Source organism: Neopsephotus bourkii, unplaced genomic scaffold (genome assembly GCF_033783945.1).
Source record: "Neopsephotus bourkii isolate Nb327-2 ecotype Australia unplaced genomic scaffold, CSIRO-AGI_Nbou_v1 NB_1292, whole genome shotgun sequence".
In the NCBI taxonomy this organism is placed as follows: Eukaryota; Metazoa; Chordata; class Aves; order Psittaciformes; family Psittacidae; genus Neopsephotus; species Neopsephotus bourkii.
The window spans coordinates 8650539-8670924 of NW_026901776.1; the positions used below are offsets into that span (position 1 = coordinate 8650539).

At 44.5% G+C, this 20386-nt stretch overlaps 1 protein-coding gene across 4 annotated transcripts; it reads left to right on the forward strand.

Moving 5' to 3' along the window:
* The first annotated feature begins 356 nt into the window (after nt 1–356).
* Nucleotides 357–20115, forward strand: RSPH9 (radial spoke head component 9). 4 transcript variants are annotated; one of them, XM_061365944.1, is made up of 5 exons: nt 357–719; nt 949–1111; nt 1683–1812; nt 2372–2518; nt 18275–19716. In XM_061365944.1, exons 1-5 carry the CDS (start codon nt 388–390, stop codon nt 18328–18330), a joined length of 828 nt encoding a protein of 275 aa, XP_061221928.1. In that variant the 5' UTR covers nt 357–387; the 3' UTR covers nt 18331–19716. The 4 variants fall into 4 exon arrangements, with proteins under 4 accessions (XP_061221928.1, XP_061221927.1, XP_061221929.1 ...); XM_061365943.1 differs by lacking the exon at nt 18275–19716 and adding an exon at nt 16325–16807; XM_061365945.1 differs by lacking the exon at nt 18275–19716 and adding an exon at nt 3825–3948.
* Nucleotides 20116–20386: the final 271 nt, after the last annotated feature.

Here is a 20386-nt window from a genome sequence, read left to right on the forward strand (position 1 = left end):
GCTCAGTTCTGGGCCTCTCACTATAAGAGAGACATTGGGGTGCTGGAGCGGGTAACCAGAGAAGGACAACAAAGCTAGTGAAGGGTCTGGAGTGACATGGTTTAGTGGTGGCCTTGGCAATCCTGCGGTAACAGTTGGACTTGATGATCTTTGAAGGTCTTTCTGAAACTAAACCATTCTATGATTCCATGACCGCCCTTCTCAGGTCCTCAGCCCCGCTCAGGGAAGGCGCGGCACCGGCCGTCCAGCGGGCACAGAGGCGGCAGCGAGTGCTCGCCATTGTCGGCCTGCGCCCACGGCACCGTTTCCATGGCAGCGGGGAGGCGGGACCCGCTGTTGCCATGGCAGCGCCGCTCCCCCCGGGCCTCTGCCAGGGCGCTGACTTTGATGGACGTTTTGGACCCTTCCCTGCAGCGGAAGCACGTCCTCACCTTTGACCCTAGCCTTCCATCCCGACCGACGGTTGCCTGGCAACGGCGACGCGGGGCCGCCATGGACGCGGCGTCGCTGCCCGCTGCCCTGGAGCTGGCGGCCGGCGGCGGTGTGGGGCTGAGCCCGGAGAAGCGGGCAGTGCTGGGGTCCTCGCTGCTGCTCCTACAGCGCGACTACCGCTTCGATCGGGTCTGGTTCTGGGGCTGCATCCAGGGCGTGCGCGGCGCCTACTACATCGCCGAGGGGCTGGGCCCCGACCGCGCCGCGCCCCGCAGCCGCCTCTACAGGTGCGGAGGTCGGGCCGGGCCTCACCGCGGCTCCGTGCAGGGGACGACCTGGTAGCGGGTGGGACCGGGGGGGGCCGTTCTGGGAGCTGGTGGGAGAAGGGACTGGGGAGCCAGGGCGGGCTGCCCAGCTCCCCTGGAGGGGGCTTCTCTGTCTCGTGAGGGACCTGGCAAGGCTGCATTAATCCGGGTTCTTCCGCGAGCTCAGGCCTGTGTCATGCTTGCGCTACAGCTTGAACTGCGTGGAATGGAGCCTCCTGCCACCAGTGACGGAGGAGATGATTGCGCAGGCTGAGCAGCTGACGGGCCGCTTCCAGGGAGATCCTTCTTTTGCGTATGAGCTCGCTGAGATAAACGCAGAAGATGCTGAGAAGTTGATTGAAGGTGATAAGGAGGTAAATACAGCAAAACACTTCTGCACTGTCTTTGCTACAGTTGTACCCCTCACACTGGACAGGTGGTGGCTCCTCCTCCTTGTTTGTAATAAGCAGCCTGAGCTCAGGCAAAATATACCCAATTTTCTCCTTCCTGTCATTGTGTAGCAACAGCTTCTTGATTGATTTCAGTTACTGCTGGAGTTAAAGACATGGCTCAGAAATACTGTATCCCCCTTATGTTTTATTATGCACAACTGGTACAGGTTCACACTGCAGTTTCTGAAGCTTTAATAGAAATGCAGGCACCATTATTTATAAATGAATAGACAAGTCATAAGTGGCTTAATTGGGAGGGAAGAAGGGATGGAGGGAGGGATAGTTAGACCACTGGTGGGTCCTGACTGTCTGCTCCTAGCCACATTTGCTGTCATCTCATGAGAAGAATGTCCAGGTTGAGGTCCTACTCTTAGCGCCATTGGGCTCCAAGCTGATGAGTCAGTTGTGGTTTCTACTGTCACCTCGAGTTTATTTTCAGAAATGACAACAAGGCTAGTCTTTGCCTTTAAAATGTGCCTATTTTACTTTAAAGAACTTGATCAAGGAGGAGGTCCGCCTTGTGGCTACAATAGAACAGATAGACAGAGCGGTTGGTATCATCCCCCGAGGGGCATTTGTGAAGACTCCTCTTGGGTCTGTGCATGAAAACAGAAACTTTGAAGGTAAAGTCCCATTTTCTTTATCAGGATCAACTGTACTTTGATCATAAAGGCTGTAAATTAAGATGACTTTCTCTAGTTGATATTTTGATTTCAGGTTTATTTTTTCCTTGGGTAAGATGAACGGGAGGAGAGAATTCAATGCCACTAATATTCAGGTGCATGATTCAACTCTGGGAGGTGGGAGGAGAGTTAGTAATGGCTCTGAGTCATTAAACCTGTAGTTCCATTTGTCTGTATAGTTTATGTCAGTGTTTAGCAATTATAGCTGCAGTGAATTCTCCGTCTAGATACAGGATGCAAGCAAATGGGCACAGAGGGCTGGTCTCAATTCAGTCTCCATTGCTTCTCTGAGCTGCAGTTAGCATGGTCTGCAGTGCACGGTATCAGGGAGTGCTGCTGCCCTGTTTCTGGCAAGCCTTTGATCTTCTGTGGAGTCCACTGAAGAAAGATCGTGTTTCTGTTCTATGCAGTGGGTGTTAGAGAAACAATATGGTATTTGATGATACAGTGAATGTTAGCCTAGCTTGCTGTATTAATGGTCACCAATGGTTGTTCGCAGGTCTTTCTTTCATGGAGGCAAAAAAATTAAGTTCCTATTTCCATTTTACTGAGCCTGTTAATCTGAAGAATAAAACTCTGCTGGAAAAGGCTGATCTGGACCCATCCACTGACTTTCTAGACTCTCTGGAGCATGATATCCCACAAGGTAAAGGTAGCAGAATCTACAGTTATAATGAAATGAAAGGCTGCCTGAGTAGTCTGGGAAATGCCAAGGTAACAAGGTGTTAGGTTACTGTAGAGTTGGTATTTGCTTATGCAAATCTGTAAAGGAACTTTATCCTTTACTACATATTGTATTTAATTCCTTTTTTAAGTAATTATAAAGGCTTACAATGGTAAGATGTAAGTGTACCATGGCTGTCACACCCTTTCCACAGGTCTGACCACACCAGCAGTTACTCTTTCTGCCTGAATGCCATATTCTGGCCTCACTTCTGTAAAGCCTGTGGTAGCTGGTGTTCCTCTGGGGAGAGAGAACTCCACCACTGATCGAGGGAATTTATATGGTTTGAAGTAATTCACACCTCTCATCCCACCTCACTATTCCTGTTTTTTGTCTAAATGGGCTGTCATTAACACTAAACTGATATCTTTGAGAGGCTGAATTCAAAAGTTCCTTTGATAAACTCTGATAGAAATGCTGCAGTGTGAAATAATCTGTACTTCAGCAGGATTACTCACCGTGGAAGGAGGAAGAAAGATGTGCATACTGAAATGTACATTCAGTTCACATCTGTACGGTTCTGCTGGACAACTGTTAAATATATTTAAAGCCTCCTCTAGGGATGTCTCTGGCAGAATCTTTCTCTAAAGAGATGGGAACAAGTTGTTATTAGCTTCTAACTGCTTTTTGCTGATTTGCTGTATTTTTTTAATTTTCTTCTTTAATTGGACCAAGTGTTTTCACATTCTGCTGTCTAGAAAGAGTCTCGGGACACAGTCAGAACTTTGCTTTGCTATTTCTTTCCTATCCTGAAGTAGCAAGATAGGATAGTAGGTGACCTGTGCCAGATGGAATTGGCTGGAAGGACAGTGCATTGCCAGTGCTGTAAATAGCTTCTCAGGCTTTACATATATATATATATATATATATACATTCCAGTTTTTCCTTTGGCAAAAAAACCCCAAAGACCTAAGACTGAGCTTAGTGAGCTGCTGCCTGCATTCTGAACACTTTTGACTGTTCAGAGCATAAACAGCAGGAAAATCTAAGCCATTGTTCAACTTAGTAGGAATGTCCTTGTGGCAGTCATTTTCCAGAGGTGCAGTCTGGAGAGACTGCACATTTTTACATACACTGGCTCAATAAGCTGGCCCTTTTGTCTCAAAAAATGAGTATTGCAAGCGGGATTAGTACTAGTCAACTCCTAAGAAAACTTTAGCTGCAGTTTCTTATGGTAGTTCAGGTGTTGCTACGGTTTGTATTTCCCTCTCTCTCCCTTTTTTACTAGGGTTTGTGGTAGAGAGATTTTTGGGTTTGTGAGGCCTGAAACTACAGAGCCACTGAAGCAGGAGATGAATCTGTGGTGCTTTCTATGTTTCTACTAGAATACAGGCACCAAGGGCTAAGTGCCTGAAGGCTGATTTGCATCACAGAGCTGGTTTTAGCCACCTCTGAAAGATTACAGATATTATTCTGCAGTGTTCCACATCTAGTTCAAGGGACCAGGCAACTGGCAAGTCATGCTGTGTGTTAGACATGAAGATGGTGGTTTTGTTGAAGTCTTTAAATCAAATTTGACTTATAGCTGTATTTTACCTTGTGGAAAATAGAAGCTGCGGCTCAGCTGTGCTGTTGTCATGTTTGTCTTCCCTGAGGCAACCTGAGGTCTGTGTTACTGTGAACCTTTGCCCCCTTCCTGGGGGGTTGTGGTTAATGCAGATTTCAGCCTCCTCAAAAAAGTTACCTCTCAAAGACTACCTGAGCTCAAGGGAGGCGGAGTGCTTCTTAATGGCAAAGAAGATTCATCATGGTGCCTATGCAGCTCTGGCTGCTCTGTCCTGCTCTTTTTTGGACTGGACCTGAGGACTGATGGAATGAGCTTGTCAGGTGAAGGAAGTAAGACATGAACTGGTTACAGGATCAGCAAAGCATGTAGCCTCTCTAATTGCACTCTATCACATGCAGACAGGAGCTGTAACATTAAAGAAAGGTCAACCTTTAGACAAGCATTCAAGTTGCCTAAAGTACCGGTTACTTGTGAAAATGCGTGTGTGGGGAAGAATGGAGGGCAGACACAGGCTTTCTGCTGATATTATCAGCATAGCTCTGCCAAAGTCACTCAGTTCTGGTTGCAAGGCACTCAAATGCTGGTTCTTGGATTACCTTACTTCAGGTCTGCCAGTGTGTGTTGGTCCTGATCCAGAGCAGACAGTGCTTTTTGTGTCTCCTGACACATTGATTGTTCATAGCTCTGTCAAATCCCTTCATTTTGACCTAAAACTTTTCTTCCCTTTCCTAACTAGGTCTTCTCTTGAACAATTATTGTCAGTAGAAGTAGGAATTCCCAAATCTATTGAACTGTGACTGAAGTCAGAATTGTCTCTGCCCTCAACAAATACACATGAAGTGGACTGGGGGTGAGTGACATCTGAGTGATGCTTCTAGCCTGCACTGGCTAGAATTTCCTTAAAAGCATCTTAAAAGACCTGAAGAATAGGACTGAGAGATTAAGGGCTAATCTTAACTTGTCTAAAAGTAACAACTCTGTTGGAATAGTTTTCTTTATAAATTGGAGACTGAGCCTCTGTGACGGCTGTCAAGGGGGTAACTGTCATAAAATGTATGGTGTGTCATTATAGGAGAGCAGAGGTGTCTTACAGAATGGAAAGTTGGAGGCAGAGAGAACATTTTATATGACAGCTGAGAGGTGGGAAGAAAGGAAGTTAAATCCAGGCTGAATAAGGGAAACGATGGTAAAAGCGGAGAGTTCAGTACAAGATTGGAAAACCTGGAGTTTTATAACAAAACTGTCTGCCACTCTTATCTTTACCAGTGGTACCTGTCATGATTGCACCTTCCAGATTCTGTGTGTGTGTCTATTGGGTTATCTGTGCACTTTAAGAGTTCAGAATATGTTGCTGCTCCTCCCCTAATCATACTGTGAGTCTGTCTGTTTTTTCTTGATGTCTCAGCTCCCAGAGACTGTGACTTAGCTTTTATTAAAAACCCCACATTTAAAAAAAAAATGCAGAGAAAAGTGGGAGAATGTGAATCCTGTCACAAAAGCAAATTCAGTTGGTTTATTCCCCTTAAAGTCTTCAGCTTTTTGAGCCAAACGCATGAATTTGAGTTTGGACATGGAGTATTTTTTTGAACATGGACTGACTGCGATACTGATCTTCTGTCACCACAGTATCAGATCATGTAATGCTTCATTCTGATCCAAATGGCCAGCTGGCCAGAACGTTGCATGCTGGGATCTGTAGGTTTTGCTGCCATATGTCTGCATTAAAGATAAGCTTGTTTGCTCTAGTCTAAGCAGACAATCTGCTCAACTTTATGCACAATTAGATGTAGCCTTTCAGCTCCTGGCAGATTGCCAGTGTGGTCTTTTCTGCTGCATGCAGTTCAGCACCCTGGGCAATAGCATTTCAGGAACTGGAGTTGTGGCAGTTTTACATGTGCTTGCAGATAATGGAATGGCAAAGCAAATAGCAGTAATTCCTAGCATGCCTACAGCATTTTCACTTGATGACCTAATGTTGTGTAGATACGAAATAATAGTCATTTATCAGGCATTGACATGACAGGGAAAGTGAAAAGGGAGAGGGAAGGATGGTTTTACTGTGACCATGGCATTGGATGAAGCAATGATACATTCTGCAAGGATTAAGGAAGGGGATGGCAGAAAGCTTAAGGTGCTAGTGTAGAATGGAAAGCTTGGAAGTAAAACGGGATGGAGAATTCAGTTCTTTGAGCTTTCAAACTGTGGTTCAGTAAAGCAGTAACCTGACCCTGCTCTGAAAGTTTGTTACAGATTACTGACTCAGATAGATCACTTTGATATGGAGATATGGGACCCCAACAGGGCACTGTTAAAGACTGATGCAGGAGTGGAGGTGTGTCCTAGGCAAAGGAAAAGAAAAATGTAGATAGGAAGAGATATGAGTAGAAATAAGTTTTATATAGAAGACTTTATTCAAAAGTCATGACTCCCAGTCAATAAATAGCTGCTTTTGGTTGAAAGCCTGAGTTCACTGTTAAATAAGAGTAGGATTTAAATTTAAAGAATTTAAATTTTTAAAGAATAGAAAAATCAATATAAAAGGAAATGCATTAAAGTGGGAACAACAAATGATTGATAAAAATTGCAATTTACAATGAGTAAAAAATGACAAAGGAAGCTGCAATATCCTGGAGTAATCCATGACAACTGTAAGGAGGATTTTTTTTTCTAACTATATTGAGAAGAAAAGAAAACACTGGCATTTCCAGCAATGGTACTGGAAACTGGCATTAAGCAGCGATGGTAAAAAGGCTGCGAAGAATGTGGAAGGGCAGAAATGCTCAATAATTTATTTGTTTATTTAGGAGATGAATCAAATTAAAATAAAATAGTGTTTCAGCCAGTTTTCAGACTGTTTGCTAAGGGAGGATGGAGTTAGACAACCTTTACTGTGGGTCAAAAAATGAAAATGGCAAAGCCAGGTAAGTTACTCCTGAAATCATTATCTCAGGATACTTGTGGCATACTTACAATGTTAACTGTTAATAAATCCCATCATTGCAGAAATATTCCCCATGACTTATCTTGATTAGTAGTTGTGATTCAGAAATCACTGAACAAGTGTGTTTCTGGAAGGGGTCAGAGGGGGCCTCAGCTGGGATCAGTGCCAGTACTGATATTCTCCAACCTATTTTTAAGTGATCTGGAAGTAGGGGATTGGTGGAGAGACAAATAATGACAAGGGCAGGGCGGCTACAGAGATCTGATAAAATGGGCTTACTTAAAGAAAGCACATTTTGATGTAGCTATCTACAAAGTCATGAGCAGGGACTGGAAGTCTGCAATGTAAGAACGGTATTTCGGAAGCTATGGCTGAAAAAGGAAATTGAGACACAACGCAGTGAACACCAGCTCCCAGTCTGATCCCAAGACTTAAAGGCTAATTTGATGTATAGATGTACAAAAAAAGGTGTAGCGAATAGGAACAGGCAGATGACTTTACTCTTGCATCTACTGCTAGTGGAATCATAACTGGATTACTACACATTGCAAAATTGGACAGTTGCAGAAAAGAGCCACAAAATGACTCAAGGGCTGGTAAGAGACATAAACAGTTCAATCTGTTTATCTTGCAGAAAATAACAGAATGACTGTGTAAATACTCCATGGGGTTTAAGTATTAGGTACTAAAGATCTATTTAATGTAGCAGAGAAAAAAGGCATAACAGGAATCAGCATCTGAAAATTATAGCTAGAAAAACTAAAGTGAAAAAATTACATACAAATTTGAACAGTGAAATGATTACCAGCCTAGCAAGGGCAACGGAGGGTCTGTGTCTCTTGGCATCTTAACATCATGCTGGATGTCTTCCTGGGAACTGTGTTTTAGCCAAATGCAAATAGAAGTTGTTAGTCCAAGACATGAGTAACTGAGTTCAGTTTAATGGGCAGGGGTGTGTAGGAGTCCAGAACAGATGATTTCCTGGTACCCCTGGCTGTAAACTTGACAACAGCCATGGAAGGTGATCATGGGCTTCTTCGTTGTCAGTGACAATAACACAAAGGTGACAGTGGGTCCCTGAGACAGTGACTCTAAGCACAGGCTTTGCTTTCTGGACTATGATGCATGAGGGCTAAAAGTAGGACCGAGGAGATTCTTGACTTACCATTGTCCATTTTGAAGGCTAAACTGGGGAGCTGAGACCTTTCAATGTAATTGCTGACTGTAATGCTGGTGGAGACTATAGTATTATTCTAAATATGTATAAAGTGGCAGGGTGGATCATAGTGAGTTGTCTACTTGCTGTTTCAAGATTTGGCTATAGTACCTAGACAGAAGAGGATTTCAGTTTCTTTGCCATTTTGACTGTGGAGGGAGTGACAGCCACTCAGTCTGTAGCTCTATTTCTTCACCCCAAACTGCATTTGGAGCATTCCTTATACCACATTACAGACAAAGGGATCTCTGGCTATTTCCTTGGTTGAATACTTTTGGAATTAACTTTTTTGTAAACTTGTTGAACAGTAGCCTGGGTTAGAACACTAACTCCTGTCCTCTGAGCTTCATTAGCACACTCTTGATCGGTTTAGCAAAAGCTGGTACATAATGGGTCTTTGAAGATGGAGAGGTTGCATTTCTAAGTGGGAGATAGTTTCCTTTGGTTGCGCTCAAGACCCATTTTGGTTGCCCCATTTTGGCTGCCCAAAAACCTAGGTGCTGGAAGGATGGAGGTGAGGAGGCAGGAACCTGCTTTATCTCCATGCGTTAGCACAGCTAATTAACTCCCTTTTGACCCCACCTCCAGGCGATTAATCCCCTATCAGCCTCGTCTACAGCCATTTGAAGAGTGTGTCTGCAGAGGTATTTACAACCCTCAGCTAGCCAGCAGAGAACAAGTCTGCCCGTTATCAGGGCTCTAAGACAAATGGCTGCCTATCTCCCCAGTGGCCTTGCAGAATCCAGCAAAGTGCTATGCTGTGCTGGCCACCTACTTTCACCCAGCCTCCCTTCTCTGCTAACATTTCACAGATGTGACCTGAGCCCTCCCCTTTCATTGCTTAACAATAAGCAGCACCTCCCCAGCTCTGTGAAAGCTGAGAGCAAGAGCACTTTACTTCTTAGCCTGCCAAGAGCCACACGGGGACAAGGCTTTTCAAGCTGTCTCACTGAAATCCAAACTAAAAGATCCATAATGAATGAGAGGACACTGCTTCGTGTTAGCAAGGGAAAAAAAGAGGTGGCCAAAATGTAGACCGAAATACTTCATGTGGCTCACAGCTATCTTATTCCTGATTAGAAGAGGTAATCTTTAGGCTCAGTGAATCTGTGAAACTGAGCTACATTATCCCATGGACTTACCTGCCACTTACACAAGTGGTTTTGACAAATAAGCTTTATAAGAGTGGTATAGAAGGAGTAAAACAGATTACTGTGCACCAGAACAGTCGGCTTTCAATTGTTATACTCGAACCCAGTAGCTCAGTGGGTAATCAGTTACAGCATCAGTACCTGAATTTCTCAGTTAAACCCGAAGTCGGCCATCCTTAGAAATAATCCTAGGATGGCTGTAGCTGTTGCCTTCCAGCAGGGCGCACTCTAGTGCCAGCATTGTCAGTGCTGAGCACAGAAAAGGAAACCACAGAGAAGTAAAATGAGAAAGAAAAGCACGAACAGCAGCATCAAATTGAGGAGAAGCTATGGCCTGAGTTTCCAGACTGTGTGTGGTATACTGACCTCCTGAACTGTAGGTATGGAGAAGCTAGTCTGTCCCTTCCAAGCTTAGGCTGCTTCTGGAATGGTCACTGGGCTTTTCAATAGCTTTCTTATCACCCTTAGAGATCACAGGCATGCAATGGACATATACAAATACATAAACATGTCTTCCACATCCTTCAAAAGTAGACAGGCTCTTCGTTGTTGCTAGTGATGTGTGGGCTGGGGAACCTTTAAAGGCTGTTAAGGCCACTCCTGCAGTGACCCAAGAGAGTTGCCTGGGAGCAAGACAAGATGTCTCTCCTACAAGCTGGGGTGCTGCCAGCTCATGAGTTCACGATCAGATTGGAACCTCTCACATGGCAGCACAGCAGGAGGGCGCCAGAGCCAGCTACTGTTATAGCTTTTGACTGGCTGTCCATGGTCTGCCTTGATTTCTGGAAAGGAGTCTGTTTTCCTTGGGCTTTGTGTCTGTGGGTAATAAAGCAGTGCATTCACTGCTTTTGGGTCCTAGGTCTGTATCACTTCAGGGGTCTTGTTTAGTCAGAGGCCTTGGATGAGTTTATACTGGAGCAGAGCTGCCCATCATCTGAGGTCTGTGGTAGAGTCCTTTGCTCAGCTGACTGCTGCAGTGAAAAAATGAGGACAGAAGCAGAGTCTTTGTAGCAACTTTCCAGGAACTGTACTTAAAATTTTGCCCTCCTAGTAAAAGAAACCGTGGCCTACCCTGTGTGCATTTTAGCTCCTGATTCTTTGGGCATGAAAAGGAGGTGAACTTCTTGCTGAACTGATGGGAAATGCGGGTAAAGCCTCTTAGAACCAGAAGTAGTAGTTTTATCACCACATCAGTCAGCCTTGGCCTAACCCTTTCTCTAGGAAATGAAAAATTACCTGTGGGGGAACGCATAGGGCAGTCTGTGTGTCACTGAAGTCGGAACGAGGTCAGCTTTTGCTGGGAATGATCTATTTCTGAAGGGACTCCACGTAAGGAGTGCAGCAGTTGGCACTGGTGCCAGCCCTGCAGATACAGCTTTGCTCTGCTTTTTGCTGCCCCTTTGGCTATAGAACTTCTGCAGGGAGGAAGTCAGTGGGTGTTGACTTGTTTTACTGTACACAGGCATCGTGTGGATTGGAATTCTGCATGCTGAAGGGGTGTGTGGCAGTGTAAAAGGAAAAGGACGGTTAATATATGGGTATATTTGTACAGCAGTTGTGCCGCACAGAGATAGTTAGGCGATCCCAAGCATCGGAAGATGCTTGGCCATCCTTAGTGGTCTGAACTAGCTTCATTATCAACACAACTGTGGGGCTATACTCAGTGTGACAGTCTTCCCAGAAACTGGTAAACTCTAGGTAATTTGGGATTCATACCTGATTTAGTAGGAAAACATGGACAGTTTACAATCTGTTCCTCATCTTAAGCCCTTTTAACCAGTCCTGCTAATTTGATGATTTGGTAAGAAGTACAACTGGGAAACTGACAGGGCTTGTAGCCTGGCCCCTCCTGGAGGAGAGTGAATTGGATGTGCCGTAAGTATTTGGTGGGTTTTGAATCCCAGCATCGAATGCTTTGTGTTCTCTCAGGATTCAGAGATCAATGTGAGGTTCTTTGCCCCTAATCCAGCCCCTGTTCATCATTATCACCTCCTCAAAGTGGCCCATGCTTTGTTACCAGGAGAGGCAAAATCTTACAAGGTGGTCATAATCTCCTCTGAGAGTCAGACAGATATTCTCCCGTGGGTAAGAAAGTGACAGTGACCGAAAGCTCTAGGGGGAAGCAGGCTAGAACAAAGCTGTCCCTTGCATCCTTTCATCAAACTGTTAATCTTTCTTTCAAAGACATCACATTTGTTTGGTAACAAAAGCCCCAAAGAAGCTGAATTGAGCCTGAAATCCTGTAGCAAGATTTAGAGGAAGCGTCTTTCATTCAGAGCAGGGAGGAGCGAGAGACTCCTTCTTTTTCTTCCTACCAACCAATGGGCTCACAGGAGCCCACGAAGGTGACGGATTAATGCAGGGGCTCCCCAGGTAGATGCTACGTGACTCGTGGCACGCTCCAAAAACGTTTCCAGAGCGACCAGCTGAACAAGAAATATGGAGTGTGACGAGATCCAGCATAAACTTGTGCTTTGGAAGGAGGGTGCATTACCACTCTGAGAGATTTCCAAACATACTACAGAAGACCTTAAATACAATGGTCTGTACTGTAGTTGTCAGAATCTAGATAGCAGGGATTCAAATCAGTTTTTCCTACTCCTCGTAAGTTCTGATTGCATATTGTCTTGCTGTTTCCCCCAGTGCACAGCCCTGTTCTGGATGGTTTTTGCGCAAAGTCTGCATCTTTTTCTTAACAACAACAACAAAAAGTAAAAAACTATTATAGCTTTATTCTATTTATCAGGTGGATTTATGACTAAAGGGCAAACTAACTGGAGGAGGCTATAATGTAATGTGTATTACTTCTGTGCTGGCTTTTTCAGTCCTTACCATCCTCTGCTGCTCATTTATGTCTGCATATTGTCCGTTCTTTTGTGTTGGCATTGCTGGCTGTGCAGCAGATTCCAGCTGGGAAAATAACTTTATTTTTGGCTAGACTATTTTTCAGCCAGATCATTTCCCTGACCTGGTTCACTGAGCAGTAAATAAACACTTTTGTGGTCTCTATGAGGGAAGAGTGATGAGGGAGGGGAATAAGGGTTTGAAGACTGAGGCTGTTTTAACTGGATTAAGCAGCCCTGTTGTCAGATGTCTAAGTATGGCCTGAATTTCACCCAGTACTCAGAGGCACCTAAATACTATTCATCATTGCAGTGCCTGAGTCTTCCTTGTCAGCAGGAAACAGGTACTTTGTGCGTAAACAGAAGGGCCAGGCCTGTCTTAATTATTTCTGCTGCAGAGGTGTCCCCAGTGGCAGAAGATAATGGAGAGAAAAAGCCTCTGAAGCAAGATCATTTTACTTTGAGTTTTGGGCATGGTTGTATTTGTGTGTCAAAGATGTGGCAGGCATTAGGACCAGGCAAGAGCCTGGCAGCATCTGACTGTTTGTAAGCTGTGCTTTCCTGGCTCTGGAGGCTTTTTAAAACAGTACTGAACCTGCAACCAGTCTGTGTTTTTATTTAATTATTATTAAATAGTTATACGGGGATTTGGCAATATTGACAGCAGTGTTAACATATGGGGTGCAGGTGGTGTGTCAAGCAAATGAAAGAGATGTAGTTTGCAGCCAGTAAGTGGCATAAAGGAGTTTGAGCCCCACATAAGAATGGATGTGTCCTTATGGCTGGTAGGCTGTGTTTGAAATGTCCGTGTGTCGAAATTTGTTGAGAGCCAAAGCACGGTGGCCTTTCCTTACAGCTGCTGTGCTTTGCGATTTGTCTTTGTTCCCTACAGACAGCAGATTAAAAGTAGGAAACTCTTCCCAGTGTAGGGTTTTCTGTTGGAAGCAAATCGAAGCTAAATCCCATGGGTGTAGTGTAGCTTTGTCAGAGCTAAGTGCTTAGGGTCAGGCAGCCAAGCAGTGGCTGCTTTTGCAAAGGGAAATGGTTACGTTGCCCCTCTCTGGGTGTTAACATTTGTCCTATTACTCCACTCTCTCTCAGGACTGACTGCAGCAAGATATGTTATAACGTGCTCTTGTGGGAGCATATTGTGTTAATGGTAAGTGCAACCAAGCTGTAGCTGCTTTTCCCTTGAGACATTTCCTCCTTTGAAGAGGAATTGATAATGTCACTTTTATGACCCTCTGTGAGCATTTGTGACATGGAGCCTCTCTATCAGGCTGTCTAGCTCTTTAAAGCTGTTTCTTCTCAAGCTTGCACTGAAATGTGGCGTTGCTGAATCACCTCCAAAGCAGCAATGTTATGAGAGGTCATACTGAAAGTGGACCAGTTATGGCAGGAAAGTTCTTCTGCAAACAGCCCTCTTAAAAGGCTTTTGTTTAAAAGCTAACATCTCACGCACCCTCTTGCCTCTGTGGATTACAAGATTCAGCCCATAGCCGAGACAGACATGAGGGATGAGACAGGGATTTCTATTGGCGACTGGAAAGGAAGAAGAAGCTGAGAAGGATGTTGACTTTTGAAATTCAGCCCTGGTGTCCTGGCAGCTGTTGAAGGGCCATAAAAAAGGCAGTGGTTTAACACTGGGTGAGCATCAGGATCTTCAAAGCACTTTCTTGTTTGGGAAAGATGTAAGGAACTCCTCAGAATTCCTGCCTGTGTTTGGAGGGGTGGAGGCTGCAGGCTGATCCAAAGAGGGAATAGGAAGCTCCAGATCTTCATCCAGCGGATATTTTTCCCATGCTCTTTCCTCCCACACAGCAGCTCCCTCCCTTCCCTTCTGGAGCAGCAACAGGCAATGGCCTCAGCACAGACAGTGCTTGGCTTCCTTAGGTTTGCTGGGTGCAGCTTAAGAATTAACTTTTTCTTAAAAAAAATGTATTTTGAAGAATGGAAACCTCACCAGGGCAGTGTTACTGTTAGAAATCTCCAGCACGAGAGCAATGACCTCCAGTTCCCTGCACCTCAGCGGCTTTGCATGATTGCGAAGTTCACTCTGCTGCCTGATTTACAGACAACACAGGCTACAGCTCACACACAGATGCAAGTTAAAATCAGTATTTAACACCAGGAAAGCCAGCTTTTACTTGCTGTCCCCAAGTTCTACTTCTATTCCCTCTAATGCAAGTAATAATGTTTTTCCTAACGACTTTTATCTAGGAGTCTTGGTGTGCCTTACAGACTGATGATGCTTGCTTACAGCTTCCTAGCCTCCCAGTAAGAGACCTGTTATCTGATACAAGGGCAATGATGAGCACAGGGACTGGCATGGGATATTCTGAGCCAATGTTAGCAAGAATTTGAACCCAGCATCCTGCTTCTGCATTTTTATTATAATACAGACCTACAGTTACCTATGCAATGATTTTACTCCAAGAACCATTTGCAATAGCAGGGAAGGTTCTTAAAAAGAAGATAAAAGCTTTTAATTTTCATAATTAGTAATCCCCAATTCTCCTCATCCTTTTTAAAATTGTATTGTTAAATGCATTTCTAAGACCTTCTTTTGAAGGAGGAAAGAAGGCATATTAATTTTAAGCTATTATTTCATACTGTTCATTAGCTGCTGATTAAAGTACTTTTGGAGTGATTTATAACATTATTATTTCAAACTCCTACAAGAAAGGTGGGCCTGAAAAAGTATTGTGTCTGAAGATCGTGAAATTTGAGCTGTGATGGAAGAGAATACACTTGTCTTGGATCTTTTAAGGAGAACAACTTTCTCCATGTCTCGTGAGCTCAAATATTCTTTTATTTATTTTAATATACTAGTTCCTTAAATACTAACATGTAGAAAAAAAATAAGGTAGATTTAAGTTAGACATTAAGAAGAAATTCTTTATTCTGAGCATGGTGGGGCACAGGTTGCCCAGAGAAGGTGTGGCTGCCCCATCCCTGGCAGTTTCAAGGGCAGGTTGGACAGGACTTTGAGCAACCTTGTCTAGTGGAAGGTGTCTCTGCCTGTGGCAGGGGGTTGGAACTGGATGAGGTCCCTTCCAGCCCAAACTGTTCATTGTTTCTATGAAAATAAGTATTGAGATAATGGACTCTTAATTTCTGATTTTAAAGGACCAAGAAAAGCAGACAGGTCCCAGAACTGTAATGTGATGTCTTCTAAGAAGGCAGACACCAGCACTGTGTATCAAGTGCAGTTTCTGAATTGGTTTTGTATGTTGCAGAAGTCTAGCCTGGAAAAGTGTACTGAATTGTCGTGGTTTAAGCCCAGCTGGCAACCCAGAACCATGCAGCCACTGGCTCACTCCCCTTCCTTCCTCTCCCCGCTCCCTGAGGGTTGGGGAGGAGAATGGAAAGAATGTGACTCCCACAGGCTGAGATAAGAACAGTTTAGTAACTAAGGTGTAACACAAAACCACTGCTGCTACCACCAATAATAATGATAAGGGAAATAACAAGGGAAGAGAATACAACTGCTCACCACCCGCTGACTGATACCCAGCCTGACCCTGGCAGTGAGCTAGCCTTCCGGGTAACTGCCCCCAGTTTATATACTGGGCATGACGTGCTGTGGTATGGAATACCCCTTTGGTCAGTTTGGGTCAGGTGTCCTGTCTCTGCTTCCTCCTGGCTTCCCCTCCTCCCTGGCAGAGCATGAGACTCACAAAGTACTTGGTCAGAGTAAACATTACTGAGCAACAACTAAAAAACATCAGTGTTATCAGAGTTATTCCCAGTCTGAAAGTCAAAACCACAGCACTGCACCAGCTACTAAGGAGAAAAATGACTGCTACTGCTGACCCCAGGACATGACTAAATCACTTACCATAGCTGGGTTAGAGAAACGTGCCCAGTGATCTGGTTAGTGAAGGTGGTACTGCTGCTGCTGTTTGGCCCTGCAGCTCTATGGCTAATCATAATTCTGGCTGCAAACAGGATCTGTGTGAAAATGATATTATAGTTTCAGGCAGTTTCTTAAAATTTTTTCCTATCAGCCCATGTTGTGTCAGTCCATTTGGGATTGCCCTGAAGTAACCTGCTTGTTTTGCCCTCAGTACACACGAATACTTACACAGCACCAGCAAAACTTTATTGTCCATATTTGCATAGAATTAGATGGAGAATCAAGGCTTGGAGAAGAACCTGAAAGTATAACAACTTGGTATTTCCCAAACATCTCACATTTATGAATTTGAGCCCTTTGAGAGTTTGCAGCTTGGACAGGCTGGAGGGAAACGAAACAGCTGCACACCACAGCTTCAGAGATCTGGCATAAAAGTGAATGGAGCTGTCTTCAATTACATCTGTCCACTTCTGCCAGGTGTGAAGGTGCATGGGAAGTTCCTTTGATCAGCAGTCAACTGCTGCTGAATACTCCACAGAGATTGATAAGCCTGTGTAACACTGGGTACATGTTCCAAGATCATAGATCAGTGTACTCTGTTGTCCCAGAGCATAAGTATGGGGATTCAATAAAGTTGAACTTGATTTTCTCCAGCCTCTCTGCAAATTTGTCCAACAAAAAAGTCCGAATCCAGTTATAGTTCCTGAGAGCATTGATACCCCTGCTTTCCCTCTCACCTTTCCCACTTGCCATGGTCCAGGCATTTCCTTTTGTGCTTTGTAAATACTTTGGGGCAGAGGGTTCATTTGTGTACATGAACATACATATACATGCTATCGTGTACCCAGGCTGTTGGATGCTTTCAGTATGTCATGAGGCATTAGCAAACTAGATAATCCCTACAGGCTTTTGCTATCCAACAAGGCAAGCCACAGTCCTATTCTTGAGAGACTTGCTTCTCAGAGGACTGGTCCTAAAATACAATCAGAGTTCCTCATTCCATTATCTTTTTGTCAGAGAAACTCTTCCAAAAGTTTACAGTCCCCCCTCTGCAAACCAATGTGTAAAGCTGTAGCGAGACCCACCAGTATTTGGATGAAGGGCATGCAGATAACTTTGCAAGTTCAAGCTGAAAGAGCCATGCACTTAAAGTCAAGTCAGTTCAGTGTTCAAAGGAGAAATGGAAAAAGTTATCTGTCACAATTGCATTCAGACCTATGTGCTTGCCACTGGTTGCTCAACAGCCCCGTGCACAGTCTAGCTACTGCCACTAAGCAAATACTGAAAACTTGTAGAGGCAAAGTTCAAGAAACTGTTTGAAAGCTTGTCCTTTGACAGCAGATGGCTGTAGTGCTTCAGCCACTGGATGATCTGCCTTGGAGTGAAGTATTCTTCATCTGGGTTTCCATACTATCAAAGTAATGAAATTTCTTAAGAACATGCAGATTTTGTTGAAAACCCAATAGGTCAGAATTTTTAATGCCACTGGCTGAAACACAGCATGTGTTTTTACTCAGGTGTGACATAGATCTGATCCAGTCTGTGTCCATGAGAGGCAATGGAGAGATTGCATGGGAGACTGGGGTTGCCTTGTATGTGAAACCACTGCTTGTGAAGACAGTAGCTCATGTTTTAACTAGAATGTTACAGGCATGCAAGGAAGGTGAAAAGATGGCACACACCTGTACTGGTCCTGCCCTGTATTAAGTAGTGCTTTGCTTTACTGTGATTTCAGCTGTTTGTCTTTAGTGGAAACATGGAGCTGAGTGAGTCAGAAGCTTTCCAGTGCAGAAATCTCCTGAGTTTTTAAAGACTGTGAATGTCTCTTTTGTATTTGTGTCCTGCAGCCAGACTCGGTTTGTTAGCTCAGTGACTGTCACAGAAGGCAGCCATTCTTGCTATCCATTTAGTTCCACATTTGCACATAACTGAAGAGGGTACTTTGAAAGGTAACAGATAAAGATGACATAGGATTTATACTATGGTATAACAAAGCTGTGGAACATGTTGCTGAAGGAGACAGGGCAAACAATGTTGTCCAACAAACTTCTGAAAAGTATGGAAATACAAGGAAAAGAGATAGGAAACAGGTGAGCAGCACAACTTGTAACACTTGGTTTTACAGGGCTTTCAATTGTGGCTTTTCTTTCTGATTCTGCAGCCACCACATACATGTTTCCCCTCCTTCAAGCCCTCAACTACTGTAGTTTGCCATGAACTGCATACGAAACTACGTGTACTGTGAGTGTGCAAGAGCCCAAAGTTACCCCCAACACCAACTGCCCAGCTAGCTGCTGCCTCCTAGCTCCCAGGCAAACCAAGCAAACTGTGCTCCCTCACAGCTGTGGGCAGACCAAATAGCTGCAGTCAACCCCTGGGCCATGTTCTGTGGAGACCTGTAGTAGGAACTTGTGGTGGAACTTCTTCAGCCCTTTGTCGGATGTGAGTAAAATTGGCCATGAGTCGGAAGTGAGGGGGAGGACTGGCAGCTGACAGCAATCACAGAAGCCCTTCCCCAGGCTAAGCATGACATGAGTAAGCATGAGTCAGAGCATAAATTGATGAGCCTAAAATTATCTACAAGATGAATACTGGCTAACTGGCCAACACATTATGGGCCTTCTGCTTACTCTGGAACTGGCAGATTCTGGCTCAGGGTGCAGATAGGCTGACTTGAATCCAGGCCAGTAGTAGCCTGACAGCTCCAACTGCCTTTTTTTTTTTTCCTTTTAATTTGTGCCTGTGGCTTTTGCCTCAAGATGGAGATTCAGCAGGAACCTTCCCTACAATGCAGCCTCTAGGCATTACTGATTTGGTGCTGAAGCTGGCATTTTCCTCTCCTGGCAGCTCCTCGCCCTCCAAGGGTATTGAATCCAAGCTGATGCTCCAGCCCCCTTCCCTCCCTTCTGGCATTGTTCCCAGGCTGTCATGTCAGATGCAAAATAAATACTCAGTGGCTCAGAGCTCCTTGCATCCAGGAGAAATTGCATTTTTACACTGGCTCTGAAGATCCTCTTCAGAGCCAAAGCGAAATTAATGCAGAAACTAATCCCTTTGCCCTTACCACGCACATCCTCTCCAGTGGTGGAGCCAAGAAAGACTGAAGAGAATTAACCTTTTCTGTAAATTTCTCTGAGATAGGAAATATTCTGCTTTCTGCTTTCTCTTCTTCCTCTTTCCCAGTTGCTGCATCAGGAAAACCAGTCTTCCCTGGATCAGGAAAGCACCTTCTTTCTCTTCCCACTACTGATGCTACAAGTTTATTTTAAGAAGAAATTTCATACCTATGCAGGATTGCTGTAGCTAGTCTTGGCTCTCTGTAGCTATTAGCTAGACCAAGTAGGTGACAGAGCTTGTTAGAGTAACTGCTGCCCACTCAGAAGCAGCCAAGAATAGCTGTAGCTTCAACTAGGTCTCAAGTATACAAGATAGGAGCTCCAGGGGTCCCTTCCTGTGACGCATATGGCATTACCATCATAGCCATGGGAATATGCTACTGTGTGAACCTAGAGGCAGACATATGGAAACAGTGATGAACTGACAAAAGAAAAAAGGTTATCAAGGTTTCTGGTCTCCAGCTTCCTTCTTTCAGGTGTCACAAACACCAGCGCAGCGCTGTGCACTGTTAACTGGTGAGGCTGAACCCATGGCAGTCCTTTGCTCAGCTTAGACAGCTTGCTCCAGCAGCACTGCCTCTTCCTGCTTCCTAGTAACTCATTAGCACATCCTCTTGCACAGGCTCCTGGAGTGTCCAGCTAGAGAAGGGAGGCACCGTGGTGGTACTGCGGAGCCTGCTATGGCTCGGACTGACCTTCTACCACGTCCCAATGACCAAGCAATATGGCTACATCTACTTTGGCAACGGTGAGAAGAACTTGGATCTGCCCTTCATGCTGTGACTCTCCTGTCCAGGGTGAGGATTCAAGAACATTTAGATTTTATACTTAGGATATTTTTGCTTAGTGCTTGTTCTAATAAATATGTGAAACCTCTGCACTTTAAGCAGGATTCTTCTGTGTTTGGACTCTGGCCCCGATTCTTTTTGTAGGACTTCACTGTGTGCAATCCTCCCTCAACTCCAGATTGAATTCCCTGTAATGTGTCATGCAGATCCTTTAGATAGTAACAAATGGCATTTTCTTCCCTGATGGGCAAAGCCTGAGGTCAGAAATCAAACCAAGGCCATCTGTCTGATTACAAAGACACCACGCTTACACAAAAACTAATTTGGAGACAACATGAATGAATACCAGCTGCCACCCATGAATGACAA